Genomic DNA, 25709 nt, shown 5'->3' on the forward strand with positions numbered 1-25709 from the left:
AAACAAATCCCATAAGGACCAGAAAATTTAGGACAGAAGTAGGCCAGTTGGCCCATCAAATCTGCTACACCATGTAATCAGATCACAATTGATCTAGAACATAGAACATTACAGCGCAGTACAGGCCCTTCGGCCCTCGATGTTGCGCCAACCTGGCATACCAATGTGAAGCCCATCTAACCTACACTATTCCATGTACGTCCATATGCCTGTCCAATGACGACTTAAATGCACTTAACATCGGCGAATCTACTACCGTTGCAGGCAAAGCATTCCATACCCTTACTACTCTGAGTAAAGAAACTACCTCTGATATCTGTCCTATATCTATCACCCCTCAATTTAAAGCTTTGTCCTCTCGTGCTCACCGTCACCGTACTTGGAAAAAGGCTCTCCCTGTCCACCCTATCTAAACCTCTGATCATCTTCTATGTCTCTATTAAGTCACCTCTCAACCTTCTCTCTAACGAAAACAGCCTCAAGTCCCTCAGCCTTTCCTCGTAAGACCTTCCCTCCATACCAGCCAACATCCTAGTAAATCTCCTCTGCATCCTTTCCAAAGCTTCCACATCCTTCCCATAATGTGGTGACCAGAACTGTACACAATACTCCGTGTGGCCGCACTAGAGTTTTATACAGCTGCAGCATGACCTCATGGTTCTGGAACTCGATCCCTCTATTAATAAAAACTAAAACACTGTATGCCTTCTTAACAACCTTGTCAACCTGGGTGGCAACTTTCAAGGGTCTGTGTACATGGACACAGAGATCTCTCTGCTCATCTACACTCTCTGCTCATCTACACTACCAAGAACCTTACCATTAGCCCAGTACTTTACATTCCAGTTACTCCAACCAAAGTGAATCACTTCACACTTGCCCGCATTAAACTCTATTTGCCACCTCTCAGCCCAGCTCTGCAGCTTATCTATGTCTCTCTGTAACCTACAACATCCTTCATCGCTATCCATAACTCCGCCGACCTTAGTGTCGTCTGCAAATTTACTAACCCACCCCTCTACACCCTCATCCAGGTCGTTTATAAAAATGACGAACAGCAGTGGACCCAACACCAACCCTTGAGGTACACCACTAGTAACTGGACTCCAGGACAAACATTTCCCATCAACCACCACCCTCTGTCTTCTTTCAGCAAGCCAATTACTGATCCAAACTGCTATATCTCCCACAATCCCATTCCTCCGCATTTTGTACAATAGCTTACTGTGGGGAACCTTATCGAACGCCTTGCTGAAATCCATATACACCACATCAACCGGTTTACTCTCATCTAACTGTTTGGTCACCTTCTCAAAGAACTCTAAGGTTTGTGAAGCACAATCTACCCTTCACAAAACCGTGCTGACTATCCCTAACCAAATTATTCTTTTCTAGATGATTAGAAATCCTATCCCTTATAACCTTTTCCAACACTTTATCAACAACTGAAGTAAGGCCCACTGGTCTATAATTACCAGAGTTGTCTCTACTCTCCTTGAACAGGGGACCCACATTTGCTATCCTCCAGTCTTCTGGCACTATTCCTATAACAATGACTATTTAAAGATCAATGCCAAAGGCTCGGCAATCTCCTCCCTGGCCTCCCAGAGGATCCTAGGATAAATCCCATCCAGCCCAGGGGACTTATCTATTTTCACACTCTGCAGGATTTCTAATACCTCTTCCTTGTGAACCTCAATCACACCTAGTCTGGTAGTCTGTATCTTAGTATTCTCCTCAACAACATTGTCGTTTTCTAGAGTGAATACTGTCAAAAAATATTCATTTGGTGCTTCCCCTATCTCCTCTGACTCCACACACAACTTCCCACAACTATCCTTGATTAGCCCTAATTTTACTCTTTTCATTCTTTTATTTCTTAAATACCTATAGAAAGCCTTAGGGTTTACCCTGATCCTGTCCACCAACAACTTCTCATATCTCCTCCTGGCTATTCTGAGCTCTCTCTTTAGGTCTTTCATGGCTACCCTGTAACCCTCAAGCGCCCTAACTGAGTCTTCACATCTCCTCCTAACATAAGCCTTCTTCCACTTGACCAGAGATTCCACTTCCTTCGTAAACCACGGCTCCCGCGCAGTTTCCTCCCTGCCTGACAGGTACATACTTATCTAGGACACACAGGAGCTTTTCCTTGAATAAGCTCCACATTTCTAATGTGCCCATCTCCTGCAGTTTCCTTCCCCATCCTATGTTTCCTAAATCTTGCCTAATCGCTTCGTAATTGCCTTTCCCCCAGCTGTAACTCTTGCCCAGTGGTATGCACCTATCCCTTTCTATCACTAAAGTAAACATAACAGAATTGTGATCGCTATCACCCAAGTGTTCACCTACTTCCAAGTCTAACACCTGGCTGGGTTCATTACCCAGTACCAAATCTAATGTGGCTTTGCCCCTTGTTGGCCTGTCTACACACTGTGTCAGGAAGCCCTCCTGTACACACTGGACAAAAACTGATCCATCTATAGTACTCGTACTATAGTGTTCCCAGCAAAGAGGTGCTTCTGCAGCTGTACAGGGCCCTGGTGAGACCACACCTGGAGTACTGTGTGCAGTTCTGGTCTCCAAATTTGAGAAAAGACATTCTGGCTATTGAGGGAGTGCAGCGTAGGTTCACGAGGTCAATTCCTGGAATGGCAGGATTACCTTACACTGAAAGACTGAAGCGACTGGGCTTGTATTCCCTTGGGTTTCGAAGATTGAGAGGGGATCTGATTGAGACGTATAAGATAATGAAAGTATTGGACACTCTGGCAGTAGGAAACATATTTCCACTGATGGGTGAGTGCCGAACCAGAGGACACAGCTTAAAAATACGGGGTAGACCATTTAGGACAGAGCTCAGGAGAAACTTCTTCACCCAGAGAGTGGTGGTTGTGTGGAATGCTCTGCCCCAGAGGGCAGTGGAAGCCCACTCTCTGGATTCATTTAAGAAGGAGTTGGATAGAGCTCTCAAAGATAGTGGAATCAACGGTTATGGAGATAAGGCAGGAACAGGATACTGATTAGGAATGATCAGCCATGATTATATTGAATGGCGGTGCAGGCTCGAAGGGCTGAATGGCCTACTCCTGCACCTATTGTCTATTTGGACAGTTATGACAACTACCCTGTCTCTCTCAATCCTATCGAGAATCATCTTTGCTATCCTTTCCTCTACATCTCTGGAACTATTCGGAGGCCTATAGAAAACTCCCAACAGGGTGACCTCTCCTGTTTCTAACCTCAGCCCATACTACCTCAGTTGACGAGTCCCCAAACGTCCTTTCTGCAACTGTAATACTGTCCTAGACCAATAATACCACACCTCCCCCTCTTTTACCATCTTCTCTGTTCTTACTGAAACATCTAAGTCCTGAAACCTGCACCAACCATTCCTGTCCCTGCTCTATCCATGTCTCCGAAATGACCACAACATCGAAGTCCCAGGTACCAACCCGTGCTGCAAGTTCACCCACCTTATTCCGGATGCTCCTGGTATTGAAGTTGACACACTTCAAACCAACTTCTTGTTTGCCAGTGCCATCTTGTGTCCCTGAAACATGATTTTGGACCTCCTCACTCTCAACCTTTTATATACTCGAACTACAATTTTGGTTCCCATCCCCCTGCTGGATTAGTTTAAACCCACCCCAATAGCCTTAGCGAATTTCCCCCCCAGGATATTGGCACCCCTCTGGTTCAGGTGAAGACCATCCTGCTTGTAGAGGTCCCATCTACCCCAGAAAAAGCCTTAATTATCCAAGAATCCAAAATCCTCCCTCCTGCACCATCCCTGTAGCCACGTGTTCAATTCCTCTCTCTCCCTATTCCTCCCCTCACTAGCACGTGGCACGGGCAACAAACCAGGGGCAACAAACCAGAGACAACAACTCTGTTCGTCCTAGCTCTAAGCTTCCATCCTAGCTCCCTGAATTTCTGCCTTACATCCCCATCTCTCTTCCTACCTATGTTGTTGGTGCCTATGTGGACAACGACTTGGAGCTGCTCCCCCTCCCCCTTAAGGATCCCAAAAACACGATCAGAGACATCACGAATCCTGGCACCTGGGCAGAGACATCACGAATCCTGGCACCTGGGAGGCAACACACCAACACATTTAACACAGAGACATTGAGGAATTTCTTCTCTTAGAATCTGTGGAATTATTTCCTACAGAGGGCTGTAGATACTTGGTCATTAAGTATACTCAAGAGTCTCTCTCGTCCCCACAGAACCTCCTATCTGTCCCCCTAACTATGGAGTCCCCAATGACTACTGCTCTGCTCCTCTTCTCCCTTCCCTTCTGAGCAGCAGGAACAGACTCTGTGCCAGAGCCCTGTGCCCTGTTGCTTTCCCCTGGTAAGCCATCTCCCCGCCCCCCCAACAGTATCCAAAACGGTATGCTTATTGTTGAGGGGAATGGCCATGGGGATCCCTGCCCAGCCTGCCGGTTCCCTTTCCGTTCCCTGATTGTAACCCATCTGCCTTTTCCTTGTACCTGAGGAGTGACTACCTCCCTATAACTCCTCTCAATAACCCCCCTGCCTCCCGAATGATCCGAAGTTCATCCAGCTCCAGCTCCAGCTCCAGTTCCCTCAACTCAACTCCCAAATCCTGCCTTTTCCCCATAAACCCTTGATTCTGTTTAAAAATCTGTCTGTCTCAGTCTTGAGTATACTTAATGACCAAGTATCTACAGCCCTCTGTGTAGGAAATAATTCCACTGATTCTAAGAGAAGAAATTTCTCAATGTCTCTGTCTTAAATGTGTAGTCCCTTATTTTGAGTTTATGCCCTCTGGTCTTAGACTGTCTCACAAGGGAAAACATCTCTGCATCCTGGCAAGTCCCCTAAGAGTTCTATATGTTTCAATAAGGTCTTCTCTCATTATTCTAAACTTACTTAACTTCCCCTCATTAAAAATCCCTCTACACCCTGGATCAATGTTGTGAACCTCTTCTGACTTCCTCCAATGCCAGGATATTTTTTCCTTGGGTAAGGGGACCAAAACTGTCCGTAGTATTTCGGCTATGGTCTGACTTGTGCCTTATATAGTTTTATCACTCTCAACTTAATTCATTTTGAGGCTGCCAAGTAGCAGATATCCTCTTAATAAAATATACTATTTCTTACTGCAGTTTGGAATTTTGTGTTGTGCATTGTTGATGAGGTCAGACTGAGTAGCCATTCATTATTTAGTCTAACCCTTAACACCTTTCTGAATAATAGTACAATGTTCACAGACCTCCAGTCTTCTGGTACCTTGCCTGTACTTAGTGACGATTGGAAAATGATCCTCAGAGCATCTGTTATTTCCTCCCGTGGATTTCTTTAACTATACATTTATAATTTATCCATCATTGGTGATTTATCCACCTTCTCATTACACTTATTTTGTCTAGCATTTCACTCTTCACCTCTACAACTAGAATTTCTGTATAATGCATCTATTTATGAAAACAAGTGCTCATTAAACACCCTGGCCTCATGTTATTCCAAACCTCAATATGTTTACGTGCTGGAAATGGTGATGTAATGTACTTGTCAGAAGCAATTATTTATTTATCAAAAATATTTGATTGAAGTGTGTGTCAAAGATGACCTCTTAATACTTTTCTTTGTTCAGCATTGCTTTGAAAATCTGGTTTTGACAGATGAAGAAAAAAGACTTTTAGCCAAGGATGGTTTGGAGTTACCGACACACCTTCCCCTCACAAAGGTCAGAACAACTTCATGGTTTACTTGCTGAAGTGAGAGGATTATCGTTTTTTTATTTTGCATTAGCCTCCTCCTTAGACAGCCCTTTGGACTCAAGGATGACTTGCTTCCATCCCAGTTCAGTGGGTTCTGATTTGTCTGTTAAGTCCATTTTACAATCTGCAGACTATATCTGAATCTGCTAGTTGTTTGAAACATAAGAGCTCCCACCAATACTTTGTTTTAGCCTATGCAGTTCCCAAACAAAGCCTCTCATATTCAGTGCCTTTCAGAGTGAGCCACCTTTATTTTGGTCAGTTATAAGCCAGCGTCGTCATCCATGAGTCAGTGAACAAATTTGCCTTCTTCAGAGATCCCTGTAGTGTTTCAACTGGAAGTCACTGACCACGACCAAGTTCCAAGTAGAGTAGTTGCTTTGGGAGTCTGGTGTCAGGCATACGAGTAGCTGGTCAACTGTGGAATTCCCTGCCACAGAAAGCAGTTGATGCCAAAACATTGAATGTTTTCAGGAAGGGTTTAGATATAGTTCTTCAAACTAAACGGAACAAAGGGTATTGTGAGAAAGTGGAAACAAGGTACTGAGTTGGATGATTAGCTATGATCATATTGAATAACAGAGCAAACTCGAAAGGCTGAATGGCCTACTGTTGGTCCTGTTTTATATGTTTGTATGTTTCTATGTTTATCTCACCAGAAGAGCAGGTTTCAAGTGATTAGTGTTTTAATGTAGGCAAGTCGGCATGGTGAGAGTGCTGCTCAAGGGCAGCCTTTCCTGTCATCAGACTTGTCTTGTGAAGACGCTATTGGTGGCACTTCCAGGGAATTACTGCATTGTACATCAAATTTTGCTGCTGTTTATTTTATTAATTTCTCTTGAATTCCACCAGGTGCCATAGTAGGATTTGAACCCATGTTCCCAGCATACTTGTCTAGCCTAGTCCAATGACTTTTCCATGACACAACTACATCCTCCCGCTGGATAGGTTTTCTGATTAAATTGTTATGCACTTGAATTTTTTACAGTAATAATCAAATATCTGATGATAATAAGCTTCATGTTGACTGCTATGGAATGAATAGAGCATTGATATCACTTTCCAACTTCTGTTGAGCCCTTTCAAACTCATGTAGAACAAGGCTTTACAATTTGATTCTATTTCTGCTTCTGTTAGATAACAGCCTGAGCAATTGTTTTGCTTCAGTTTTAAAGGTGGATAAATTGATTTTAGGATCACAATCAACCATGAACTAGCAGAATGGAGGAATATTTTTGAAATGCTAAAAGGCCTTTTCCTATGTTCTAATGCTTCCTTGAAGCTCAACAGAAAGTTTCATGAGATTGTCTCAGATGCTAAAGCTCTCATTCACTCTGCACCAAATTACCTCCTCCCTTCTTGAAAAGGGGGAGAAGTTAAACCAAAATTGCCATGCTGACATTATCCTGTTATACTTGGCACCTCTTTCAGATACTTTAACTGCAGGGATTGAGAATAGGAGAGAACAATGAATTTAGCTATTTTGGCATACTGTTATTAGTTCATTCAAGAGTGAAAGAATACTAGTCACATATCTATCCTTTTAGACACAATGTCGTCACCGAACATGGGTGTGCTTGTATATGTGTTGAAAGGGCCAATTTGACACTATTCACTCACTGGTCCAACACATTCAAGCTACTCTACTGATTTGAAATTACAAGGAAAATGCCTTTTAGTTCAATCAATGAAACAGAGTCTTGAATTTTTCCATGGAAGGGATTATTCTGAAATTTAAATCATCTAAAGTTATCTAAATTGGTGGATAAAATGTCGAGCTTGTATTTAGTTGGCTCTTATTTTGCAAACTTTCATTACATTACTATTGCAGTCTGAAGAACGAGCACTGAAAAGAATCCGCAGAAAGATCAGAAACAAACAATCTGCTCAGGAGAGTCGCAAAAAGAAAAAGAATTACATCGATGGCTTGGAGAGTCGGTAGGAATGTACAAATATTAAGCTTGCTTGAAACTGATTTTTAAAAATTAACAATTTGAGGCAACCTTCTTTCTGGTCAGATAAAGTAATGTCTGTAAGTTGTTCAGATAATTTTAAAATGTTTAGTAGCCGTATGTGAGTGTATATTGCTAGTGAATGTGTAAAGAATTAAACTACCGTATTAGTTACACTCCATCAGATAATGGTAACACAGGTGTTAATAATCTGTATGATACAATACCTGCACTGTTTCTTATTAAGTGTCCCATCACGATTTACTATCTGGTTTTAAAATTAGGGTTTAATGTTTGCAGGAAATCTACTTAAATTTCAACTTACTTCTGCTCCTTGATTTCTTGTGATTGCAAACTTGTGGTGTGTCTATTCTTTGGTTGTAGATAATCTAAAACAACAATTATATTTCTGTGTTGCAGAGTTGTAGCATGCACCGTTCAAAATCAGGAGCTGCAGAGGAAAGTGCAGCATCTTGAAAGCCAAAATATGTACGTATAGCCACAGAGATAAGATTATAATAATGATATACTTGTGAACGTAATGTTCATTTATGCTGAACCTAATACTGACAAAAGGTGGCTGTCCTCAGTTGGAAAAAGATTGAATTCATAACACTAGTATTCATTACCTCGATGACCAAAGAAATACAGTTTTTTAAAAAAGAACATTAGAACAAGACAATAATGGACGTTCAGGGATTCACATGACAAGCCAGTAGACTAAAATCTAAGGGGATCTAAGAGCAATTTAACTTCTTAATAAACTGTCTGAAATTACTTCCCTGGAACATTTCTATTCTTGTTTCTGATACCATCTTATTTCTCTCTGTACATGATACCCATCATAGTAAGTATTGGATAGAAATCTGTGGCTGCTTGATTGCAGTAAGATTCCTAATTCCAGCATAATGTAATCTATTATACTGATCATCAAATGTTGTTGGTAAATTATGTTTTAACTCTTTAATTTTCTCACTTATAAACCAGTTGCAAAATACTTTTATTGTCTTATGTCAATTCTTAATATAAATTTTCAAATATAAATAAATATGATGAATATACATCACTTTAAGATAACATATTGAAGCAAAAATACAACCTAAACCTTCAGTAAGGAACTTTGTTTTTATCTCTCCAGCTATTTTATTGTATTTTGTAGTATGGAAAAGGTAACAGTCATTTCTCATTTGTTTTACTTCAGGTCTCTAATAGAACAGCTAAGGAAGCTGCAAGCATTGGTTAAGCAAACCACAACCAAAAGTGCTAACATCAGCACATGCATAATGGTAAGAGCAAGATATCACACAGTTAAATAATACGTTGAATGTGTCTGAGCTGGGATTAACAGTGTTGCTTTGCTCAATAGACAGCTTTGTTTATACAGAATGCTAGAATCCATTACGAAATGCCAAGGCATTTAGAAAATTAAACTACTAGCTGACAGTGTGAAATGATCTTGTGAAAGAGAAATTGTGTTCAACTACTTTATTAGAGTTCTGTGCGGAAGTAACAAACAACATAGATATTGCTGAACCTGTAGGTGTAATGTAATTCAAAAGGCTCTCAAAAAGGTGCCACATTGAAGGTTATTTTACAAAATAGGTGCTCATGGTGTCATGAATAATATATAACATATAATAAAGCATTAGACTATTCAGTCCATCAAGTCTGCTCTGCCAGTCAATCGTGGGAGCCTGTATTACTGAACCAAGCTCCCTTTCACAAACTGGAGCCTTCCCGTTCCCATCTTTCCTCAAAGTCCTGGCCATCTGGGTGTTCTTGCATTACCTGCCCTTCAAATCGCAATATCACCTCCCTTCACTCCCCCACCTCAGGTCTCCACTTCTGTGCCTGCTGTCAGACCTCCATCTGTATTCTGACTCTGACACTCTGGCTGTTGGGTCTGCTCATAGTCCCAGCAGTGGCGAGAGATCCTGGTGGCACTGCAGGGACAGCAGAGCTGACCGCTAATAAGATCCGCAAGCAACACTCTGACACGGGGTTAAGCCTTGCCTTTAACCAATTAAAGCTCCTTGGAGTGTGAAATGGCTGTGGGCAGCTTTAATTGACAGGAATACATTCTGGCAGTGACAAAGGCAGAAATGAGGATTTCAGCGGCAGATGAGCTGATGGGTGAAGTTGGACGATGTCACCAAGATGTGATCACACACATGTGATCAGAAGCTCATGTTCAGGTAAAATATGATGCCAAGACTGCAAGCTAGTCCGATATGGCATCATGAACTGACTGCATTTAATCTGTTACTGAGGGCCCATAGAATCCCTACAGTGTGGAAACAGGCCCTTTGGCCCTACAAGTCCACACAGACCCTATTATTTTACATTTACCCCTAACCTACACGTCCCTGAACACTGTGGGCAATTTAGCATGGCCAATTCAACTAACGTTTGGATTGTGGGAGGAAACCTGAGCACCCCGAGGAAACGATGCAGACACGGAGAATGTGCAAACTCTACACAGACAGTCACCTGAGGCTGGAATTGAATCCAGGTCCCTGGCACTGTCTAAGTCTGAAATGGGGACTGAAACCAATAGCTCCAATCCTCCGCTGCTTGATTGGCAGAAGTTTCTGCTTATTGAGTACTGGATACTGGGTAGGTGGTCTGATCATTTAATGACAGTGAAAGAGTCTGAGCGATACTGTGACGTAGAGCTGGGTACTGTTTGCATGTGTGTGGAACTGATACTCTGCTTTCAGATAGTGTTGCAGTTGGGATTCATATAGATGAGATACGGGGCTGGGGTGGCCTCCCTTTGGGAGGCACCAAAGGTAACAATATACCAGGGGATAGAGAAATCATTATAAATGATTCACCGGCTATAGAACCATAGGTGAGCAGTCCCACACAGCTGATCAACATGTGATTTCAAAGGAGATGGTTGTAGTCAATTGTGCTGAAGGCTGCAGGCAGGTTGAGAAGAGTGAGGGGGAGAAGTTTACCTTCATCATTGGATGTCTTTTGTGAATTTGGGAAAAACTACCGTCATATTATAATAGGGACAGCAGTTGAATGATGGGATTCGCACATGAGTGAGGAAAAGTGAGTTCTGATTTGGGAGATGACAATACATTCATGGACTTTGGAGAGGAAGGGGACATTTTAAATGAGAAACTAGTTTCCAAGTACTGTGGCATTTGGTTTTATGAGGAGAGAGATGATGATGGCAGATTTGAAGGAGAGAAGGATAACACCCGATGAGAGAAATTGGTTAACATTAATGACTAGGCAGGAGGGGAAATTAGTTAACAGTTAGCTAACGAGAGAGGGAGAACATGAGGTGAGCCTCGTGCACACCAGAGCTTGGAGAGGGCATCTTGGGAGAAAGAGGAACAAAAGCAGGATGTGAATTCAGGACTAGGGGCATTGGATAACTAGAAAAAAAAAGTGGTCAGATGGCCTGGGCAAAAGTGGGTTTGCAACAGATGCTTTGATCAGTGACTCACTGGTCTATGACTCTATTGGAGGTGAGGCAGGTGGGAGTAACAGGGAGGTAGATTTAGGAAGATTTTCTGCAGTAAAGAAAAGAAACTGGTTGAGGAGTTCCTCTGTATTGAAGGATGAGATGGGAATAGCCCATATGTGAGAGCTTTTATTGGAGCTAAGGCTCTGAGTCAGAGCTGTGGCTGTACTTGAGCAAATTTGTGGCTGTACAAATGTAGTGAATGAAGGCCAAGGGTGAACAGTTGTGATTTTGACAGTGCAGTACAATCCGAAGTAGCTGTGCTGTCGACTGTAAAATCAGGTAATCAATAGGTACTTGCCAACATGAAGTAAAAGCAGTGAGATAAGTCCCAGATGACAGCTGAAAGAAAGAGTCAACAAAATTGGAGTAGAAAATAATCCTCCAGTTACAAGTGCTTATAATTTTGTAATGACCATTTTGTTTCAAAATATTACAGCTCTTGTCAATATTAGGTTAGGCTGAAAAATCTAATCGGGTGACCTTTAGATATTTTTATTCTACTTCAAAATTCTATGTATTGCTCCATGTTATCCTCCAACTTTTTAAACAGGACTCCTGAGAAGATGGTTTTCTCCTGGGTTAGCTCCCTAATGGGACCCATACACATGGATGCTATCACTATCTGTGGGTTTAATTTATCTGCGCTGTATTGTTCCATTTATGAATAACTAGCAAACTTACTTGCCTCTGTTCTCTCCTAGGTGTTCCTGTTGTCTTTTACACTTATCATTTTTCCAAGTATCAACCCTTTTGGTGCAAAGCTGGGGCCCCAGGATGAATCGTATAGTGGTGAGAAATTTTTAAGAACAATTTATAAAAATCAGTCCTTGTGGCTGAAATGTTTTGGCTTGAGATACCTGAGCAAAATCGGTGAACTGACTTTGAATTCTTGCTCTAATTAATGGCCATTCATTCGTTTCATACTTTCCTGTTCAGATATTCCTAAACATCTGCACCTCTTCCTGATTTTCAAGATGCAGAGTGAAAGTGTTAAACTTCAAAATAGCATGATTTTAAAAATCAGCAGTGAAGTTGTTTTATGGCAGCATCAATTTTACGTAGAGAGATGAGTAGGGGTTTTGTTTCCTTGATGGTCATTCAAGTGTGGAATGCTGTACCCCTACAGGTCTGGGAGGAGACTGGGTCTTTAAATTTATTCAAGAATGGGTGGCATAGTGGCTCAGTGGTTAGCACTGCTGCCTCACAGCAGCAGTGCTCTGGGGTTATATTCCAACCCAAGGCAATTGTCTGCATATAGTTTGCACATTCTCCCTGTGCCTGCATAGGATTCCTCCCACAATCCAGAGATGTGCAGGTTAGGTGGATTGGCCAACCTAAATTGCCCATAGTGTCTGGGGACGTGCAGTCTGGGTGGATTAGCCATGGAAAATGCAGCGTTATGGGGATAAGATAGAGGTTGTGGGTCTGGGTGGGATGCTGTTCAGAGGGTCACCGTGGACCCGATGAGTCAAATGGCCTGGTGGGAAAATGGAGTTGAGGACTATCAAATTAGCCATGATTCCATTGAATGGCAGAGCAGACTCAATGGGCTGAATGACTTATTTCTGTTTCTACAGTTTAGCTTCTCAGAACTGCAACTTCTACAAACCAAAAGAGTACTTTATCTCTGAAATTTGTCCAGAAAATATGTATCTTTGTGTGCTAGTAGCTTATTTAATTTGACCTGAGTGTTTGAATGGTTTTATCTGAGCAGTGGTGCTCTTATTTAAATAAAAATCAATCAATTTAATTTAATTGTTACTGATGCTAACACAGCTGTTCAATTGGAGTTACAGCTTTGTAAATTCATTTTGCTACCTAGTTCCAAAAAGTAAACCAGTGGTGTTTGTAGCCATTGTCTGAAAATAATTTGTTAGTACACTTATAATGTAAAGTAAAACTATAAATTTAGGGTGTGTGTAGTTTTGTTCAAAGGTAGCCTATAAGTTTTTCCCCTATTTATCTTCAATCTGAAAGTAATCTATAATTGTCAAGTTACTACTAATCTTGGAGCAACTGTTGTGCGGGGTTCACAGCACAGAATCCGATAAGATAATTGTTGTTTTAAGTCTGTCCAAGAGAAAGGCTGCAGTAATTCTTTCTTGATTATATGGTTTTGGAGGTAAGTCTCTTGATTTAAACTTAAAATATAAGCCATAGCTATTAATTTAACCTGGGGCAGTGTTTGTAGAGGAATAAGACGGTGTTATTTTCTGGGACTGTGGATTGTGAAGGAGCAAAAATGGCCTTTGCAGTGACATGTACTTCTTGTCAGATGTGGGAGTTTAAAGAGAGTTTAAGGGTTACTGTGGATTATATCTGCCATAAATGCTGTTGGATGCGAGTCTTATCAGATCGAGTGGATTGGTTGGAGAGATAGATAGAAGCGATGAGGAATTTGCAACAGCAACGGTATGAGATGGATGACAGTTATAGGAAGGGGGGAAAGTCACAGATACAGTCACATAGATGGGTTAACTCCAAGAAGGGTAAGAGAGGTAGGCAGCTAGTGCAGGATTCTTTTGTGGATATACCCATTTCAAACAGGTATGCTGTTTTGGAAAATGTAGGGGGTGATGGATTCTCAGGGGAACGTAGCACGAACAGCCAAGTTTCTGGTGTTGTGACTGGCTGTAATGCAATGAGGGGTACGTCGACTTCCACGAGATCAATTGTGTTAGGGGATTCTGTAGTCAGAGATACAGACAGACATTTCTGTGGCCAGCAGAGAAAAAGCAGAATGGTGTGTTGTTTCCCTGGTGCCAGGATCAATGATGTCTCAGAGGGTGCAGAATGTTCTCACGGGGGAGAGGGGCCAGCAGGAGGTCATTGTCCACATTGGAACCAACAACATTGGAAGGGAAAAGGTTGAGACTCTGAAGGGAGATTACAGAGAGTTAGGTAGAATTTTAAAAAGGAGGTCCTCAAGAGTAGTAATATCTGGATTACTCCCAGTGCGACAAGCTAGTGAGGGCAGGAATAGGAGGATAGAGCAGATGAGTGCATGGCTCAGGAGCTGGTGTATGGGAGAAGGATTCACATTTTTGGATCATTGGAATCTCTTTTGGGGTAGAAGTGACCTGTACAAGGACAGATTGCACCTAAATTGGAAGGGGACTAATATACTGGCAGGGAAATTTGCGAGAACTGCTTGGCAGGATTTAAACTAGTAAGGTGAAGGGTGGGACCCAGGGAGATAGTGAGGAAGAAGATTGATCTGAGACGGGTACGGCTGAGAACAGAAGTGAGTCAAACAGTCAGGGCAGGCAGGGACAAGGTGGGACTAATAAATTAAACTGCATTTATTTCAATGCAAGGGACCTAACTCGGGGCATGGTTAGGAACATGGGACTGGGATATCATAGCAATTACGGAGACATGGCTTAGGGATGGGCAGGACTGACAGCTTAATGTTCCAGGATACAAATGCTAAAGGAAAGATAGAAAGGGGGGCCAGAGAGGAGGGGGAGTGGCATTTTTGATAAGGGATAGCATTACAGCTGTGCTGAGGGAGAATATTCCTGGAAATACATGCAGGGAAGTTATTTGGGTGGAACTGAGAAATAAGAAAGGGATGATCACCTTACTGGGATTGTAGTATAAACCCCCCAAGGTCAGGGGGAAATTGAGAAACAAACTTGTAAGGAGATCTCAGCTATCTGTAAGAATAATAGGGTAGTTATGGTAGGGGATTTTAATTTTCCAAACATCGACTGGGACTGCCATAGTGTTAAAGGTTTAGATGGAGAGGAATTTGTTAAGTGTGTACAAGACAATTTTCTGATTCAGTATGTGGATGTACCTACTAGAGAAGGTGCAAAACCTGACCTATACTTGGGAAATAAGACCGGGCAGGTGACTGAGGGTGTCAGTGGGGGAGCACTTTGGGGCCAGCAACCATAATTCTATTCGTTTTAAAATTGTGATGGTAAAGGATTGACCAGATCTAAAAGTTGAAGTTCTAAATTGGAGAAAGGCCATTTTTGACGGTATTAGGCAAGAACTTTTGAAAGCTGATTGGAGGCAGATGTTTGCAGGTAAAGGGACGGCTGGAAAATGGGAAGCCTTGAGAAATTAGATAGCGAGAATCCAAAGAAAGTATATTCCTGTCAGGGTGAAAGGGAAGGCTGGTAGGTATAGGGAATGCTGGATGACTAAAGAAATTGAGGGTTTGGTTAAGAAAAAGAAGGAAGCATATGTCAGGTATAGACAGGATAGAGTGAATCCTTAGAGTATAAAGAAAGTAAGAGTATACTTAAGAGGAAAATCAGGAGGGCAAAACGGGAACATGAGATAGCATTGGCAAATAGAATTAAGGAGAATCCAAAGGGTTTTTACAAATATATTAAAGACAAAAGGGTAATTACGGAGAGAATAGGGCCCCTCAAAGATCAGCAAGGCGGCCTTTGTGTGGAGCCACAGAAAATAGGGGAGATACTAAATGAATATTTTGCATCAGTATTTACTGTGGAAAAGGATATGGAAGATATAGACTGTAGGGAAATAGATGGTGACATCTTGCAAAATGTCCAGATTACAGAGGAGGAAGTTGCTGGATGTCTTGAAACGGTTAAAGGTGGATAAATCCCCAGGACCTGATCAGGTGTACCCGAGAACTCTGTGGGAAGCTAGAGAAGTGATTCCTGGGCCTCTTGCTGAGATATTTGTATCATCGATAGTCACCGGTGAGGTGCCGGAAGACTGGAGGTTGGCAAACGTGGTGCCACTGTTTAAGAAGGGCGGTAAAGACAAGCCAGGGAACTGACCTCGGTGGTGGGCAAGTTGTTGCAGGGAATCCTGAGGGACAGGATGATTTGGAAAGGCAAGGACCGATTCGGGATAGTCAACATGGCTTTTTGCGTGGGAAATCATGTCTCTCGAACTTGATTGAGTTTTTTGAAGAAGTAACAAAGACGATTGAGGGCAGAGCAGTAGATGTGATCTATATGGACTTCAGTCTATTTCGATCACATGGGAGACTGATTAGCAAGGTTAGATCTCATGGAATACAGGGAGAACTAGCCATTTGGATACAGAACTGGCTCAAAGGTAGAAGACAGATGGTGGTGGTGGAGGGTTGTTTTTCAGACTGGAGGCCTGTGACCAGTGGAGTGCCACAAGGATCGGTGCTGGGCCCTCTACTTTTTGTCATCTACATAAATGATTTGGATGCGAGCATAAGAGGTACAGTTAGTAAGTTTGCAGATGACACCAAAATTGGAGGTGTAGTGGACAGTAAAAAGGGTTACCTCAGATTACAACAGGATCTGGACCAGATGGGCCAATGGACTGAGAAGTGGCAGATGGAGTTTAATTCAGATAAATGCGAGGTGCTGCATTTTGGGAAAGCAAATCTTAGCAGGACTTATTCACTTAATGGTAAGGTCCTAGGGAGTGTTGCTGAACAAAGAGACCTTGGAGTGCAGGTTTATAGCTCCTTGAAAGTGAAGTCACCGGTAGATAGGATAGTGAAGAAGGCATTTGGTATGCTTTCCTTTATTGGTCAGATTATTGAGTACAGGAGTTGGGAGGTCATGTTGCGGCTGTACAGGACATCGGTTAGGCCACTGTTGGAATATTGTGTGCAGTTCTGGTCTCCTTCCTATCAGAAAGATGTTTGGAAACTTGAAAGGTTTCAGAAAAGATTTACAAGGATGTTGCCAGGTTGGAGGATTTGTGCTACAGGAAGATGCTGGACAGGCTGGGGCTGTTTACCCTGGAGTATCAGAGGCTGAGGGGTGACCTTATAGAGGTTTACAAAATTATGAGGGGCATAGATAGGATAAATAGACAAAGTCTTTTCCCTGGGGTCGGGGAGTCCAGAACTAGAGGGCATAGGTTTAGGGTGAGAGGGGAAAGATATAAAAGAGACCTTCGGGGCAACTTTTCCACGCAGAGGGTGGTCCGTGTATGGAATGATCTGCCAGAGGATGTAGTGGAGGCTGGTACAATTGCAACATTTAAGAGGCATTTGGATGGGTATATGAATAGGAAGGGTTTGGAGGGATATGGGCCAGGTGCTGGCAGGTGGGACGAGATTGGATTGGGATATCTGGATGGGTTGGACCGAAGGGTCTGTTTCCATGCTGTAAATCTCTATGACTCGATGAATCTACTAGCTATCACCAGCCATTGTATTTATGGTGACCTATGAGGTCACTCTGCTGGGTACTTGATCTTCTGCTTCAATTTATCCTGTAAGAAATAAACCTTGTAACTGTGAGCAAAGAAAAGCAAGTTTCCCACCAAATTCCCATGCTGCTTCTAAATTCCCTGAGCTATATATTCACTCCGGCTGCGTCTTACTCTGGATAAGATCTCTCCTTCCTCACCATGCGCAACTTACTTAGTAAGCTAGGCCAAAGTGAGAACTGCAGATGCTGGAGATTAGAGTCAAGAGTGTGGTGCTGGAAAAGCACAGCAGGTCAGGCAGCATCCAAGGAGCAGGAGAATCGATGTTTCAGGCTAAAGCCCTTCATCAGTAAGCTGCCCAGTAGGGTTACATAAAATAACAAATTGCTTTAAACAGGCTCTTTATAATCACTTGGTTCTGAGGAATATATGCATTTTTTTTTTGGATTATTATAACCAGTTTCTTTCCTTCATTACAGTTCTTTCCAGGACTTTACTTGATAGTGAATCATCTCACATACGCGTGGTGTCAAAAGTCTACAATCCAGATGTTAATCCAGACATAACAGAAAAGAATCCAGGCTTAGACAGAGAAATTCCTCAAACATTATTGTCAGGAAGTCAGAACAGCACACCTGAAGCTTCTGACTTGGCAATCAAATCAACACTGAACATCAATTCCTCTTCAGACATGGATAGAATAGTGAAGACTACTGTCCAAGATGACACAAGCCTGGGCAGGGCAGCATCGGGAAATGATAAAGGTGGTGGCTATGGTATCTCTCCTTCAGCGGTGAACGCACCAAACTGGACAGAGCACACTGCAACAGTAATCATAAAAGCACATCCACGGTCAGATGAAATGTAGCAGAGTGTTTCCTGTCAATGAATTGTACATAATTTGTTTTTGAAATGGAGGAGTAAAATGAACGTATGTTTTTCATGTAGATACCGTGGAAGTTTGTTCTTTGAATTACTTAATAAGTAAAAGAAACTCAGCATCATTTGCAGGAATGGGTTGGCATTTTTTTTTATTTCTAATAAGTTGCATTGTCTCATTAGTGTGATAAAGTGGCAGTTACCAAAATCCTGTTTTGTAGCCAGTGTAAATGATTAAATACTGCAGTATCATGTCATGGGTTCATAAGTTTGTCTAACCTTTATTTAGAAACATCGTTCTATATTTTGAACATGTGTTTCCTGTTTCCTCCCTTCTCAAGATCCTCTGAGAAGTAGCCTCTCCAGTTTCTGTGCTACTGATTCATCATGTTGTATTACTCCATTTGAAACACAGCACATATTAAAATGTTTCTTCGCCATTAGATTGTGCAGCTGGATTTGTGGTTGTTTGAAGGGATCAACTCCTTTCTCTGTAAATCTGTCAACTGCAGTTCCCTTTGCCCATTTGCATTGTATTGTTACAGCTTAATATACTTCCTTTTGTAAGAATGTTCTTTCTAACATGTATTCATTTCCTGTTCATTATCTGGCTATCTGCTCCTGACTTATTTTTAACTAAGCCTCTTGCAATCATTCATGGAGAGTAGTAGAGTTTATCAAGGCATAGCTGCTCTTTGTACTTCATTTGCTGGCATCAAACATATATGGCTCAAATTGATCACGAAGTGCAGCATAACAATCTAAATTTCTGTCTGTTGCCCTGTTTGTTTACCCGCACCTCCTTGTTTCTGTTAATCTTGTCTTATGTTGTAAAACAGTCTAGCATATGACTGGATGGTTCATCACAAGTTTAGTATGTGATTACGAAATATGACATTTGGACAACTGCCTACTAGAAACGGAAGTAAGTCATTCAGCCCCTTAAGTCTGTTGTCCGATTCAGTTAAATCTTGGCTGATCTGTGTGCTAAGTGCATTTACTCACTTTCGCCTGACCTAACCAAACCCGATCAATTTAAAATTTGAAATTCCTAATTTATAATAGCTTAACAGATTTTAGGGAAGAGGTCTCCAGATTTTATCTACCCATTATGTAAAGCAGACTCTGAATCTGATAATTAATGTTTGAACTATTATGTTAAGGGTTTGATGGGTTACTCGTAATTTCAAAACATTTTGAAGTTAATATTTTGAGGCAGCAGAGCCCATGCTGGTTTAGATTAGATTAGATTAGATTAGATTACTTACAGTGTGGAAACAGGCCCTTCGGCCCAACAGGTCCACACCGCCCCGCCGAAGCGCAACCCACCCAGACCCATTCTCCTACATTTACCCCTACACCTAACACTACGGGCAATTTAGCATGGCCAATTCACCTGACCTGCACATCTTTGGAATGTGGGAGGAAACCGGAGCACCCGGAGGAAACCCACGCAGACACGGGGAGAATGTCTTTCAATCAAAATTCTTTTTTTGTTTGCCTTTAACTTTTCATTGCTATCAACTCTGCTTGACGTTCCACATCACTGGAGTTGCTTGTAAGTCTCTGATAGGTTCAGCCTACAAGTAGCTTCATCATTCAACTATTAACGATGAAGAAGGGCTATCCAAGATAATACTTCTAGGTTTACAGAAATATAAAGTTTGTTGCCTTTAGAGATAATTTTGTGCCATTCAGGTTACAAGGCATCTGCAATGCTACATGCTGCAACATGCTATCAATGTTTGTTAGATTAAATTGCTGTACTGCATTAAACTTCATAGTGAAGGAAATAATTATCCTATTAATGTTTCTCAGCCTTTATATTCAGCACACTCTATTTTTCAGTATTTCTGAGACTCTCTCAGGCAATATGTTGTACTGTCTGCTTTATCTTTTTATGTAAGATCCATACTATCTGACGTTTTGAGATTTTCATCTACTTCTGAATGATGCTTTATCCCCTCTCTGTACTGGTTTATGGACATGTTATCTTCCTGCAGGATGTTCATTTCCATTACACTGAGCTGACAATTTCATTTTGTACTTTAAGACTTGCACACTTCTAGTGGCAGGCCAGATCACTTCCTCTGGGCACACAACCTGATTTCCCAACCCCCATCTCTCACCAACATGTTTTTTGATCTCCATGTCCTGTAATCAAGCTGTTCATCACCAAACCACAGTCCAATGTCATTAACTTCCCATCTCTTTCTCCTGTTGCTTTTCCTTCCCCTCTCACAGCCCCTAAAGAAGCCAGACTTTAACATTTAGTTTTTATTCATTTACATATGAGGGTGTCACTGGCTTGGCCAGCATTTATTGTCCATCTCTAATTACTCAGAAGGCAGTTGAGAGTTAACCACATTGTTGTGGGTCTGGAGTCACATGTAGTGCAGACCAGGTGAGGATCGCAGTCTCCATTCCTGAAGATGAGTTTTCCCTGACAATCAACACCGGTTTCTTGGTCACTATTACACTTTTTAAAATTTTGGGTATTTAGTGAATTCAAATTCCAAAGTCTGCCATGAACATTATCTGGGTGTCCACGTTAATGGTCTTAGCGATAAGTGCACAAGGCCATTGCCTTTCCTCAAACATCAACATCCACTTGAACTATTGCCCTGTCTTCCTGTTTGATTGTGAAGGCCCGTGGGATGTTTTGTTAAAGCCACCATATAAATGCTTTTTCTTTTCTTTTAGCTGCTATCAAAGTGGCTTCACTTTTTTTATTAATCTAATCAACCTGTAGCCCTAAATCAAAAGAGAGAAATGGTTCAGTTTGCGATTATTCTGTTTTACAGAAGGGTAGGTGTAAGCATATAGGAAATAAACATCATAAAATTTGACTCTATGCTTGCTGGCAGCATGTAAATATATTGTGTATCTGTGAATAACTATTAAAAGTAAAAAGTACTGTAAGGAAGTACAGTTAGTTCAAAGCATACAATGAATTGCATAAGTTGAAAATTTAAAACAAGCTATTATAGTCATGTTTATTCTTATGATCTGCTATAATAATCTTAGTTGGAATATCTGAAACTTGTTTTAGGAACTGTTTAATATTTTACACACACTTTCCTTCAGTTGAGCTATCATTATCTATAACTATGCATGTTACCATTCCCTACTCTATCATACTAGATAATATGTAGCATTAAATTGCTTTAAAAACTATGTAACAATAATCATTAATTTCTTTTAAAGCCAATGAGTGAAAGGCAGTACTAGTTATTTTCAATGTTATTTTCAACTTTTCACACTAGTTTATTTGTTCAAAGCTCTAATGTAACTGCAGGAACAGTTTCGGGAATATTGTAGTCATACCGCACTAAATGTCTTTTCTATGATTGCATTAATTCCTGCCTGATGCTTTTGTTCAGCTGCCTGAATATGCTGGAGTTTTAGAATATATCTGCATTGTTGCTCTCTGTATGTGAGACTTCTGTACATATTAAAATATAATTTTGAAAATTTACATTTTAAATAATTTGTGGCATTAAATGTTTTGCTTTATGATTTATACTCTTCACATATAATTTACTGTTTCCCCCAGAGCAAACTTTGTGTAACTCCCTGTTAATAATGCTGCATTGTTCTGCATTACAGCTTCCATCATTGGACACAGCCCATTCAGTGAACAAAAAGTCTAACTTCAAATTGGTGTAATTCACACATTACTGATCCTGTGCCACGAGTGCCTCACAGAACTTTTCCAAAATATATGCTAAATTACAGCAGCAAGATGATTAGATTGATTGATTACCTACGGTGTGGAAACAGGCCCTTCAGCCCAACCAGTCCACACCGACCCTCTGAAGAGTAACCCACCCAGACCCATTTCCCTCTGAATGACGCACCGAACACTATGGGCAATTTAGCATGGCCAATTCACCTGAATTGCACATCTTTGGACTGTAGGAGGAAAGCAGAGCACCTGGAGGAAACCCACGCAGACACTGGGAGAATGTACAAACTCCGACACAGACAGTCACCCAAGGCTGGAATCGAACCTGGGACTGTGAGGCAGCAGTGCTAACCACTGAGCCACCATGCTGCCCTAAATGCTACTTAGAGATAGCAGCTTGGGAAGGGTCAGTCAGGAGTCCTATACTTCCATGATTGATGGAAATTGTGCCTGGGAATATTAAATGGATAGCATTAAGTTCAGTATAAAGTCCAATTCATGTTTTATTGATTCACTCAAGGGCTGTGCGCATTGTTAGCTGGGCCAGCATTTAGACCATAAGACATACGAGTAAAAATTAGGCCATTCAGCTCATCGAATCTGTTCTGCCATTCAATCATGGCTGATAAGTTTCTCAACTCCATTCTCCCACTTTTCCCCCTAACTCTTGATCCCCTTGACAATCAAGAACTTATCTATCTTTGTCTTAAATATAATCAATGACCTGGCCTCCACAGGCCTCTGTGGCAATGAATTCCATAGGCTCACTGAATATAGACCCAGAATCCTCAAACGTTCCTCATGTTGAACTTTTCATTTATTACCCGTCCTGAACTGCTCTTGAGAAGCTGATGTGAGCTGCCTTCTTGAACCACTGCTGACCAGTGGTGTAGGAATATCAACAAAGCTGTTAGGGAGGGAATTCCAAAATTTTTCCCAGTGACACTGAAATAATGATGACATATTTCCAAGTCAAGATAGTGGTTGAAGGGGAATTTGTATGTGGTGGCGTTCCCTGTTGCCCTTGTCATTTTAGATTGTATGAGTCATGGATTTGGAAGGTGCTGTTGAAGGAGCTTTGACGAATTGTTGCAATGCATCTTTTAGATGTTGCCACTGTGCATCTTTGATGGTGGGAGTGAATGTTGAAGATCTTGGATAGGATATCAATCAAAAGCCTCCTTTATGTGGATGATGTCAAAGTTATTTAGTGTTGTTGGAGCTGCACTCATTCAGGAAAGTGGAGAGTATTCCATTCCTGCCAATCGTTGGAAATGGTGGACAGACATTGTGCAGACCCAGAGGTGAGTTACTTCCTCAGAATTCCCAATCTGCAATCTGTTCCACCACAATTGATAATGGCTGGTTTAGTTCAATTTCCAGTCAATGGTAACCCCGGGGCTATTGGCAGATGGGGATTCCGCAATGGCAATGCACTCAAATATAAAATGGAAATATTTGAATCACTCTTGTTGGAGATGCTCATTGCCTGGCACTCATATGGCTGAATGTTATTTGCTATTTATCAACACAAGCTTGAATGTTACTACATATGGAAGTGTGCTGTTTTAGTATCTGAGGAATCGTGAATGATGCTGAGTGTTGTAATCATCGAACATCCTGTTTCTGACTTTATGATGGAGGGAAGGTCCTAGATGAAACAATTGAAGATGTTTGAACCGAGATGAATGCCTGCAGTAATTTCCTGGATTTGAGGCGATTGACCTTTTTCTTCATTCAGGGAATGTGAGCTTCCTTGACTGGGTCAGTGAATAAAGGCAGAACCTGTTTGACTATTCTCAAAAAATAAACCTTTTTAGAAACAGCTTAGTGAATCTCTTTAAAACGGCCTCCTTTGCCAGTAGACACATCCTTAACTACAAGTACACAGAACCCCAGGTTCAGTCTCACCATTGCCCTATAGAGTTGTAACAAGACTTTGCTATTTTTGAATATCCAACTCCCTAACAGCAAAGCCCAAACTTCCATTTGCCGCCTTAAATACTTTATGTACCTGCATGCTAATGGTTGTGTTTTATGCAGAAGAACACCCAGATCCCTTTGTACTGCATGTTTTTTGGAGACTATCCAATTAAATATTAATCTGTCTTTGATTCTTCTGACCAAAATGTAGGTGCTTGCACATTCCTGCACTAAACTCTGCCATTGCTGTATCACCATACATGATGGAAAAATACCTGGAACTTAATCTTGCAAATGTTCTGTCTCTTAAATGCCTTTGGATTTTCTATGATTGTGAGTGAAGTTATAACTTTCACATAAGCCAGATCACTACCCAGGTTACACTGGTAATTTTGGAGCAAATCTGACTATCAGTGTTCCAGACATGAAATCACATTATAAGCGTACTTTATACAAAGGAACAAGTATATAATCTCTACTTATACCATTTATTAAACTGTTGGCTTTCAATCCATTTTCTGGAGGACAACCTAGGTCCTTCCCCAGCAAAAGCATTTGAGCAGTATCTATCCCTTAAGATAGTTACAGATTTAGCTGTATCATTTGAAGAATAAGAAATTACATTTCATCTTGACAAAATCTTGTTTTTTTTATTCACTTATGGGATGTGGGTGTTGCTAGCTAGCCAGTATTTATTGCCTGTCCCTATCTGCCTTTGAACTGACTGCTTGCTATTTCGGAGGAGAGTTGAGCATCAATCACATTGCTGTGGAGCTGAACTCACATGTAGGCCAGACCAGGTGAATAAAACAGATTTCTTTTCCTGTTGGACATTAGTGAGTCAGATGGGTTTTTTTCCACCAATCGGCAATGGTTTTGTGGTCATGAGTAGATTTTTACTTTATTGAATTTAAATTTCAGTATTTGCTATGGTGGGATTTGAACCCAGATTCACAGAACATTAACTAAGTTTCTGGATTTAGTCTAGTAGTACTGCTACTAGACCATTTTCTCCATTTGTCAACTTTATTTACATTTCCTGTGCTCAGAGGACTGCTTACCTTCGGTCTCATGGTTGCAGCTAAACCTACAATTTATGATCATCACCATCTCGGCTGTCTATCTAGCTGTTGCAACCCTATTGTCTTCAACATGGGGATCAATTGCTGCAGATGTTGAAGTTTTAAATTCTTCCAAGAAAACAATTTATCTGAGAGCTTCATATGTGTTTTTTTTTCCTAATGTTTATCAAAAACATTCAAAATTACTTTTCCTTTCAAAGTAGTTCTACCCAGGCAGTTTCCTTAAATTTCAAAGCCTTTCTTGTATGCTTCAAGAACCAATTGATACCTAGTCAGAATACCAAGATGCCTATAGGGAATGAACTGCTAGAGGAGGTGTTGGAGGCTGATACAATTACAACATTTAAAAGGCATCTGGATGGGTATATGAATACAAAAGGTTTAGAAGGATTTGGGTCAAATGCTGGCAAATGGGACGAGATTAATTTAGGATATCTGGTTGGCATAGACTAGTTGGACTGATGGGTCTGTTTCTGTGCTGTACATCTATATGATTCTAACAGTTTAGCTTTTAGAGATTGATTTCAGAGATACTAATTGCTGAAACTTTCTTAATCACACAGTACTTCACAGCTATATCTTCAAATAGTTTTCTTTAAGGGTTGCTTCATTGCAAGTCTCTCTGCAATTGAATAACTGTCACATCTGGGGCAAAACAGAAACCAAAAGCCCAGAGGCTGTTGCTAGGCAAATGTTAGCACAAACCCTTTCAAAATTTGTTCTGGTTTAAAGTCTTTTCCCCAAAGTTGCTTGGCTTTTTGCAAACAACAGACAATCACCAGTTCTCTTGAGCTTTTGATGTTTTCCTTCCAAA

At 41.2% G+C, this 25709-nt stretch overlaps 1 protein-coding gene across 4 annotated transcripts in view; it reads left to right on the top strand.

Annotated features, from left to right (window-relative positions):
• The window catches only part of creb3l3l (cAMP responsive element binding protein 3-like 3 like), a 29674-nt gene extending 7982 nt beyond the window's left edge, over positions 1-21692 (top strand). For all 4 annotated transcript variants that reach the window (XM_087989800.1, XM_087989803.1, XM_087989804.1 and 1 more), the window contains exons 5-10: positions 5626-5718; positions 7584-7690; positions 8125-8193; positions 8906-8990; positions 11893-11980; positions 17803-21692. In XM_087989800.1, coding sequence (XP_087845926.1) covers positions 5626-5718; positions 7584-7690; positions 8125-8193; positions 8906-8990; positions 11893-11980; positions 17803-18191 — 831 coding nt within the window. In that variant the 3' untranslated portion in view covers positions 18192-21692. The remainder of the gene's footprint in view (positions 1-5625; positions 5719-7583; positions 7691-8124; positions 8194-8905; positions 8991-11892; positions 11981-17802) is intronic.
• Positions 21693-25709: the final 4017 nt, after the last annotated feature.

This window comes from Chiloscyllium plagiosum, unplaced genomic scaffold, assembly GCF_037043375.1.
Source record: "Chiloscyllium plagiosum isolate Xiang-an unplaced genomic scaffold, Cpla_swu_hap1 HiC_scaffold_1, whole genome shotgun sequence".
Taxonomy (NCBI): domain Eukaryota; kingdom Metazoa; phylum Chordata; class Chondrichthyes; order Orectolobiformes; family Hemiscylliidae; genus Chiloscyllium; species Chiloscyllium plagiosum.